At 31.2% G+C, this 10,195-nt stretch overlaps 1 protein-coding gene across 4 annotated transcripts; it reads left to right on the top strand.

The window, feature by feature from the left end:
* The first annotated feature begins 6,037 nt into the window (after positions 1 to 6,037).
* On the top strand, positions 6,038 to 9,717 carry LOC145066137 (telomere repeat-binding protein 4-like). 4 transcript variants are annotated; one of them, XM_079013325.1, is made up of 9 exons: positions 6,038 to 6,129; positions 6,206 to 6,301; positions 7,192 to 7,332; positions 7,420 to 8,131; positions 8,206 to 8,340; positions 8,417 to 8,496; positions 8,597 to 9,072; positions 9,165 to 9,228; positions 9,314 to 9,717. In XM_079013325.1, exons 3-9 carry the CDS (start codon positions 7,249 to 7,251, stop codon positions 9,464 to 9,466), a joined length of 1,704 nt encoding a protein of 567 aa, XP_078869451.1. In that variant the 5' UTR covers positions 6,038 to 6,129; positions 6,206 to 6,301; positions 7,192 to 7,248; the 3' UTR covers positions 9,467 to 9,717. The 4 variants fall into 4 exon arrangements, with proteins under 4 accessions (XP_078869451.1, XP_078869449.1, XP_078869450.1 ...); XM_079013323.1 differs by having other exon boundaries at positions 7,189 to 7,332; XM_079013324.1 differs by having other exon boundaries at positions 6,092 to 6,301.
* Positions 9,718 to 10,195: the final 478 nt, after the last annotated feature.

Below are 10,195 nucleotides of genomic sequence, written 5' to 3'. Positions count from 1 at the left end.
TCCCTCCCTTTTTTTGCTATTTTCCCATACCACAACACGCATCTCTTATTTTCCTCTTTCTCCACAATCGCTTTTCTTCGAATTATCTCCCTTACGAATTGTTCCATCTTCCCTCCTGTTAGTGGTAGACCAAGAACAATAGGCTTTCAGTACTCTTATTGCATGTCTTTCCCCATGTTTCATAGCACCCCTGTTTTTTTGAAGATCTTGAGATAGATGCACAGGTACCATAATCCTATTATATTAACTAGCATGCATTTTGATATATTATATTTTGATTAATGGTGATCCATCACACCCTTTCAGAATGAGTTTGGTGTACATGTTTTTAATTTTGGATATAGGTTGGGAGTTAGGACCATCTACTGAAAGTGTGATGATTTTGGGTGTACCCTAAAGGTAGTCGATGAAATGTGGTTACATGATAGTAGTTGTATAAGTAAATTTATGTCAATTAATGTTGTCATATCTACCTGAAAATATGAGTCATTTTCACCCTTCAGTTCCAGTTAAGCACCAAGTTCATGATTATTTTGTATACATGTGTTTGCATATGGTTTGGAAATTATCCTATCTTGCATTCAAGATGTTACAACTTCACGTTTTATTGGTGATTTTTGCCAACATAATAACATGCAGTTCTGTATTGGAATCAAATCTGATCGCGTTTGGTTTGGGGAAGATGTATATAATTTGTGTTTATAAGATTAGAGAAAATCAATCTGTTAAAATCTTTGCTGGGTATGAGAAGGGAAGAAATACACAAGAAGATTTAAGAAAATACATGGTTTAGAAATGGAACTAATTGATGGTTTTTGTTTGGAATATGTCTTATATTGTTAATTTAGAAATATCATAATATAATTATTTGTCAGAATGTGTAATTTCGGTGGATTATGGGTAAGTTTTTATATTAATCCATCACATTCATAAGTTTTTGCAAAAAGAGATGATATATAAATCTTGACTGTTCATTTTTATTGTGATATTTGCAATCATAGCATAAAATATGTGGACAATAATAATTAAAAAAAGAATAAACTCATGTGCATAAATTGAGATTTGAATTGTCATTTTTGGTAATGAATGAAAACTCATAACCACATACACATGATTATATTTTTGAGTTTATAAAGAGTTTTTCAAAAAACATACAAGATTTATAAAGGCGTAAATGTGTTTTTCACTTAAAATAAACTTAAAATCTGTTTAGATTACTTTATCTTTTATGGATTTACCGTTTGTGGTAATTATTTCATTTTGTTTTATATGAAATTTTAAGATATTAAATAAGTTTATACTTTATGTAATATGCTAACAGGAAGCGTGCTCAATAACAATGCAACGAAAATGGTTACATAACTTGTGAGATACGCCGTTAGGTATGCTTTTGTTATCAAGTATATATAAAATCCTCATCGTTTTATAAGTTTTTATAATGACTGAAATATGCATTATTTCAAGTACCAATAACTTTAAAAAGTTCAGTTTTTTACTTCATAATACATTACAAACTTGGCTATGCTGCCCCTCCTCAACAACCTTACTTGGAAGAGACAACTATAGATGTTGAGTAATCTATTTTTCCTTATTTTTCTGTATTTTTTTTAATTTTTTTCATTAGTATAAAGTACAAATATTTTGTGAAACGTTTTCTTTCTTCCTATGGGTATTTTTGATATGGGTCCTTGACTTTGAATGAGCATAATGCAACCAAATAGCAACAAAATTTTATTTATTTGTTTATTGTAGAAACTTACTTTAATTTCTTTCTATTACCATATTGTACTTATTTTCTTTTCTTATTAACAAATCGTACTTTGAGAACCCAATTACAACATTGTACTTTTATTTATTTAATTTGGACATTGTACTTTGAAATTCTATTAAAATATAGCAGTGAATGTATTGATTTTTAAATACAATGTTTTTATAGGAAAACATAAAAGTATGATGCTATAATAAGCAATGAAATGCAAGCATTTTGCTATTTTCTGCATTTAACCCTTAGCAAAATCATGTGCATCTTGAAAATATGTTTTCTTGTGATGTTACGAGTAGTTTTTTCCAATGTAGAGTCATTTCATTACAATTAAAACAATAGATGATGAAGGCATACCTATGTACCTGAGATAATCTATTTTAAACCAACTTTAGAAAGGGTATTTCAGGTATAATCCCAATGGCCATTAGGCGAACATTTATGTGTTCCACTTTATATGCTATTTTCATATCAAAGCAACGCCACTAAAGAAATTTACTTTGTTCCATTTTCTTGAGTGTTAAATTTGATATTTTATTTGTTGAAGTAACATGTTGGTCCATTATTTTTTTACCATATGAGGCATCCAGGAGCACATCTCCCCTTTTGTACTTCATCAAGAGAGCTTCCAATAATATCATTGTTCCTTTATTTTTATCAAAATAATCAAGTATGAAAAACTATCAATGAAAGTTCATTGCTATTTGTTGCATTTAACATGCATTGTGTTTGTTTGAGACTTTGAGTATGGTTTATCAGGATAATCTTATGGTTTTTCCAGGAAATACCAAAAATACCATTCATGGGTCGTGCTTAGCACGAGCCTCAAAATTTTCTAGTATATATATATATATATATATATATATATATATATATAGAGAGAGAGAGAGAGAGAGAGAGATCTAGGTTCAAGTATTTAAAGTAATTATTGTGTTATTGTATGCATAAATGTGGGCCAATTAAAATTAAATAATTAAATAAATCAATGAGGGTAATTTAGTAATTTGGTAAATCAATTCTATAAATAGTCCCTTTATTTTAGGGATCCGTTTCTTATTAGCCCTATTAAAATCCACCTCCAGATCACAACGACAAACTAAATCCGCCTCTTTCTTCCTCACATTAACAATTGGTTCTTTCTCCTCCCCTCTGCGTCGTAGGTCACCTTCCTACTTGTCTCAATAACCAATTAATCGTCCTCTCTCCATTGCTTCCTCCGCCTAATACCATTTACAGTTTCTGATGAAAATCATTATACCCCTCATACTCTTTTTCCCAGGTGGCATGTACGCGTCAATGGCAGTGGCTCGGGATACCCCTTTACGTTGACCCTGGCTCTGCCACTGTTTTATGGAATAGGTGAAGTTAGTGGACAACTTGAAAGAACAGGAAATAAGGTTGGTTTCAAAGTTTTTATCTACTTTTTTTCTCATAACAAATATTTGGAGTATCATAACAAATGCAATAAACACAGGTTTTTACTTGGAATACTGATGCATGGGGGTATCGGATTGGAACTACATCCTTATACTAATCACATCCATGGGTTCTAGCCATTCTTCCTAATGGAGAGACATTAGGATTCCTTGTTGATAAAACAAAACGTTGTGAGGTGCTCAAAACTCCTATAACTTATTTCATTTTTTTCAGTTTTGTAAATGAGTTTGTATTTAGCCATTATCTTTTTGGAACATATTTATCAGATTGATCTGCGTAAAGAATCAACAACAAAGCTTATTGCCCCATCGCCTTTTTCTATGGTGACATTTGGTCCATTGGCTTCAGTAAACGATGTTTTGACATCATTATCACATGCAATTGGTAATTTCCTGAAAACCATAATGAAATTTTGCATCTCTTCCAATTACTTTTTTAAGGTCATCTATTTTTACTGGTATCAAGTAAGACTACTTGGAAGTTTCACTGAACTTTAATTTTAAGTTGGATTATTAGTTTGATATTTCTTTTTGATTATCAAAAAAGGATCTGGAGGTTGGAACTGGTAAAGGAGAGAAGCAAAAGCAAGGCCTGCAAGTTTTCGTATATCAGATAAGGAGAATAAATGTGTTCTAATAGAATGGTATTCTTATAGAACGTAATTCTCATCTGGTATTAGTCTCACAAAATGTCATTCTCGTAAGAATGGTTGAAATCAATCGATTATGGACAATTGAAGAAGATCAATGACATTTGTTCACGAATTGTATGGAATCACGAATTCCAATTCGGTTGGAATGGAATCATGAATTCTAATTATGTTGGAAATCTAAACTACAATTTGGTTTTGTTTTCACAGAAGTTGATGCTTGAAGAACGGACCACAAAATTGAAAGTGATTATAAGCAACATTATTCTTTTAGAATGTATTAGTGTCGTTGTTAGATTTTGATGTTTTCTTTCCCGTTTTGAAAGTTTTTTTAGTTTTATTTTTTAACACTAAAGGTAATTCTTAACAATTGTTACCCGTATTCTATAACAAATAATGTATTTTTTGTTTTTATTCTTCAATTGATTATTCAAGAATTTGTTATTCTACAAGAAGTTTTTAAAGTCATGATCAAGAAATAGGTTCAAGAATATTTTTATTATTTATGGTTCAAGAATATTTTTATTTTTGAATATACTCATAAACACATTCTGTCAGAATGTCCGAATTAAAAGAATTATAATTCCTAAAATTGGATTTTTAAAATTAATAGAATCTATGACCCCTTAAATTATGCAATTTTCCTTTATTAAATTTATATTAATTGACTAAAATACCATTGTAATTAAATTAGATGATATTTTTCAATTATATTTAATTCAATAATATATATTAATCAATTTCTTAAAATAAGTAAAATTGATTGGTCCACATTTATACATACAATAACATAATAATGACTTTGAATAGAATAACCTAAGCCTATATATATATATATATATATATATATATATATATATATATATATATATATATATATATATATATATATATATATATATATATGCCAAAAATATTAAGGTATGTCCTCTCAAATATTTAAAGTATGTCCAAAATTATTTTTATATATAACTTTTAATAAAAAAAGATATTTTATTTGGGTCAGGTGACCTACCTTATGTACCTTTAGCCTCATCCCTACATAAAAGCCACGCGTTGAAAACTAAGTATGATATAAGCCTGACAATTCTCGACATGACTCGCGACACGACACAAAATAATTGAGTTTGTGTTGAGTTTTTCAACCCATCAATGCCAAATAATATGAAATTCACATTCATTATGTATGTATGAGCACACCACAAGAATCCTTCATTATGCACATATCATTCATGCAAAGTGTATGCAATGTACTATAACAATATTAATATATTATCATACACAATCTTTCATAAGAACATACATTTCAAAAAGACCTGTTTAAAACATACATTTATAATTCAGTTTAAAAGAAAAGGCTCATGCTATAAGTAAGTGACATATATATCGTAACGGGTAAAAATACATATGCACTCATTTTAAGAGGTTAAAACTAAATTAACCTCCACTTTTGTATTACCCAGCTTTCACATCCATACATGTCCGAGTATTAAAGATATGTATTTAATATCACAATAATCTAAAAATGTTAAAATTAGTACTAAATTTTCATTTCAATCAATTCCTTTAACCTAACCCCTTTATTAACACCTTCTATTCGGTGCCAGTCTTTCATTTAATCTAAATTAACGTTTTGTCATACTTTCAATTACATATAGATCTTTTATGGACATGTCGTCCTTATTTAGATGATATATTTCTATTAGGTTAAGAAGATTACACAAATACCGATATACAGTTGTTTTATACATAATCTGGTTATTTAAGATGCATGATACTTATTTAGGAATCATCATACCGACATTTTAAGGGATGAAAGACAATGCCTCAAGTTATCTTTTGATTCATATATCATTGTTTTTTCTTGACTTAAATCTCAATATAATAAGTTTAATGGTTCTTGGTCATATTAGTTAAAAGAAACAAATTTAATTCTTCATGACGTTTGGTTTTTCCTATTGTTAGTTTCTTGATAGTGTTTGTTTAATAAAATATTTCAGTTTAGAAGAAAAAAAAAATTAATACATAACTAGTTGATACTACGCATGAAAAGTGAAAGTACTTTTGTGATCTATTATTATGTATCAAATATAAATCTATTAAAACCAAATAATAATAATTGAAATTTGAACATTATTCCCATGGGAAATTTACGTTTGTACCCTTTTAACTAACACATATCCATCTTCGGAATCTATGGTGAATGACTACAAAACCACATCCCCAAATATATAAGAGGGGTTTAAAGCACTCCATCTCACTGCAATTCTCCATTTCTTGAGTATTGTTTTTATTACTTTTTCTAAAATGATCTTCTCCTCCTTATAATTGCAATAATCTGTTTATAATTAATACAGGTTGTTTGGAAAAATTCTCCGTAATTATCGAAATCGAACTGTACAGTTACGTGTTACATACGAATCAATCGGATCAATCAATTTCTCTTCGGACAGGTAATTCGATCCTGATCTATGTTATTTCTCGTCAATCTTTTCGATGGATTTGTTTTCCTTGGTTTTCGCTAGCAAATCGCTGTTTTGTTAGGTACAATTTGCCGAGATTTGGTCCGATCTCCGTGGGGTTTAAGCTAAACCTCCTTTTTTCTGTTACGAGAATTCCCTAAATCGTATGGAGATCGGATCGGATTCGTACAACATATACTATTTTCTCCGATCGCGTTGAATTTGTGTCCTTTACCGATTAAACCTTGTTGGTTAACAATTTTACGATGTAATTAATGCGAAATTCCGCTAAAAATCACGGTGAAATCGGATTTGATTAATTCATAACAATTATGAACTTTTAATGCTGGATTATATCTGTGGACAGCTTTTCTTAAGATGTTAACTCGATGTTGCATGGGTTTTGAGTTCTTTTCTTTTTATTTTTGTCATTTTCGTATATTCTGTTGACAGTGTTTGACTAACCGCAACATTGAATTCATGTGTGGGGACTAATTAAGGTCATCTTTTATAGATTTTTTCCCTATATTTATCATCATTGATCTTATATCCAGATCCTGAGATCTAGCTCATGGGTCAGCATGGTTTAGAAATTATCTGCTCGTTTACTTTTAGTTGTTCAATTCTGGATCATACCATTGAAGAGTATCCATTACAATCTAGCTTTGAGAAGTAAACTTTTTGCATAATGTGTTGCAAGTGCAATAATGTTCTTTCCTTAACCAATCAAACATCATCGAATGTTAAGTTTATAATCAACTTTTTGAGATGGTTACTTACATTTGTTGGCATTCATGATCTTTTAGCTCATAAAGCCTATTTGTTTAAGGAGTCATTTACATCACTAAACTGAATTATTGAGTTTGATGATATTATAGCAGACACAATTGGTGCGTGATTATAGTTGATGGTCTTTCATTAGCATGCATTCCTAAGATATGGTGGTGAAGAAGAGAATATATTATGGAGGATTTCATGGTTTGATACCCCCTGTGATACCTAAAGCTCCTAGATCCTTGAGGGTGAGTTAAAAAAAGTTAAAAAATTTCCTTCACCAAACAATCTTAAACTCCAGATTTCAATTAACACATTCAGTTTGTTTCTTTCAGAGGAGGAGGAGTTCACAAATCAAACCATCAGAAGGTGGTGAAATCTGTGCTTTTGAGCTTTTAGCAGCTGTAGCTGGCAAGTTGTTACAGGAGAGTGAAAGTTCTATTTCCAGCACTGATAAACACGAACCACATGAAGTCAAAGTCAAACCTGCAACATCAGAACATGAGCATCATGATCAAGGAAGTGGTACAGAAAGTCAACCCACTAATCTTGACCCAACCGTGAATGAATTCCCACATTCCGATAATGATTCTGGTTTAGAACGCGCTTCTGTTTCTACAACTTGTGATGTCATACAGAAAACCGATACTAATTTGGGAATGGAAGCTTCTGAAGACAAAAACATAGTCAACGAGACTCCTATAGAGAGTCAACTAGCTAGTCAACCCACTGATCTAGAAGCATTAAGTGCAGTTAATACGTATGGGTTAAAGGATGAGGTGGAAATGGAATCATGTGTAAATAATCATGTATTAAAGAAATCTTCTAGTAGGCTACATCTATCCTTCTATAGTGATCATGTTCACAGGCATAATAGAGGCAATATGAAGATAGATATTAGAGATGATGATGAAAATTATTTTAGGTATAATCATTATAATAGTAAAAGGAGGGCGTTTGGGTCACGATCACATGCTGGATACAAAAGAATAAGGAATATGTTGACTTCTAGATATCGTAAAGTAGCTCCAAAACCCAAGGATTATGGTAATAACAATATTCCATTCTAGTAAACTAAATATTTTTGATGTTTATTTGATACTTTTTATTGGTTGTTTTAGGTAGTGAAGTTAGGTCCTTTTACCATAAAAGGAAAAATATATACATGAGAGAACAGTATCAAGCAGATAAAGCATCTAAAAGGAGGAAGTCTTTCCATCATTGCTCAAAACCTGTAAACACTAAAGATACTCATGGTATTTCTCTCTTGAATATTATATTAGGTTTTATAATTAATAAGTCTCTGAAACGTATGATTTTTCTTGGTTTTAGTGAAATTTAGCATAAAGTCGTTTAAAGTGCCAGAATTGTACGTTGAGGTACCTGAGACTGCAACTGTGGGTTCACTTAAGGTATGTTAATGAAATTAGTCAAGTTTTGAGTATCTTTTTGTTAAATTCTAGATTCATATGATCTAAACATATATTATGTTATGGAAATTATGTTTTTTAGAGGAGTGTGATGGAGGCTATTACAGCTATTCTACAAGGTCAATTACATGTAGGGGTACTTGTTCAAGGCAAGAAAGTTAGAGATGACAACAGAACATTAGAACAAACAGGGATTTCCCAAAAATGCAATCTTGAATCTTTAGGATTCACATTGGAGCCTAGTTTACCTGAACCTTCTTCTCCATCTCCATCTCCATCTCCTATACAGAAAGAAACTCCATTGTTGATACCCTGTAGTCCTGTTTTGGAGAAGAATGAAGTAGAACATGTGAATGCAAGAAGTGAAGAAGAAGGAGAAGAACAAGTGGCAGATTCAAAAGCTCTTGTGGTTGTAGATCCTGAGATACTCTCAATTGTCCCTTTGAGTGAAAAACCTACCAAAAGATATCAACTTTCACAAAGAAGAACCAGAAGACCTTTTTCAGTGTCTGAAGTAGAAGCACTTGTGGAAGCCGTTGAAACCCTTGGAGCTGGAAGGTCTCTGTTTTTTTTTTTTTTTTTTACTTTTAAAAAATAATCCTATTATTATTATTATTATTTATAATATTTGTTTGTAAAAAAAATTGCAGATGGCGTGATGTTAAAATGCGTGCTTTTGATGATGCAAACCATCGAACATACGTGGACTTGAAGGTAACAAATACGAAATTCTGTTTTTTTTCCATAAATAAAAAATTTGGATAAAAAATAATATAATAATGGTTTGGTTTATGAACAGGATAAGTGGAAAACTTTGGTTCACACAGCAAGCATTTCGCCTCAACAAAGAAGGGGAGAGCCGGTCCCACAGGAGCTTCTTGACCGGGTCCTGGCAGCACATGCTTACTGGTCTCAACATCAAAATGAGAAACATCAGAAGACAACAATGTAAAGAAGTTGATGTAATTTCATTTGTCCATCTTTTTTAGTAATTGTGATTCGTTTGGCCCAAACAGTGGTCCCTCCGGTACCTGGTACTGGTACTGGTACCAGGTAACGTAACAGAGGGACTGCTAAGGGGCCCGTTTGTAAATTATTTGGGACTGGGAAATAATGGCATTCTGACACAACTGTAAGTTTGCTCATCTGATTCCTTTGTGCATTTTGTAAATTTTCTAATGTATTTAACTTTGTTTTGATTCATGATTCGCTTTCTTTTTTATGCTTTTATCTTCTTTATAGTTTGGGTCTAAACCCGACCTGGAAAACCCGGAAACTGGTTAATAAGATTTTGTAGGACTGGAAACCGGACCGGTATATAGAAATTGGTTCTAGGTAAAGTGGGTCTAGAACCGGAAAACCTGCGAAAACCAGAATCTTTTGGTAATTGTTTAGTCTATTGACATTGAATATCCCAACTTCGGAGGACTGTAAGTCATTGAATATTAAACAAAAAATGACAAAATTATAGTCTAAAATTATATATAAACTCTAAATTACACGTTAAAATCACATAATACAAAAAAAAAATGCAGCATTGATATCCCAATTTTAGAGGATTGTAAGTCAATGGATATGAAACCAAAAATAAAAAATTATAGTTTAAATTCACGTATAAACTTTAAACTATAGGTTTGAAAAAACCACATGCCAACCAATTTCAAACGAATAAGATATGTAT

Source organism: Lactuca serriola, chromosome 8 (assembly GCF_051521515.1).
Source record: "Lactuca serriola cultivar US96UC23 chromosome 8, Lser_US96UC23_V15, whole genome shotgun sequence".
Classification (NCBI taxonomy): Eukaryota; Viridiplantae; Streptophyta; class Magnoliopsida; order Asterales; family Asteraceae; genus Lactuca; species Lactuca serriola.
The sequence above is the reverse complement of the archived record's forward strand: the minus strand, read 5'-3'. Positions and strand labels throughout refer to the sequence as shown.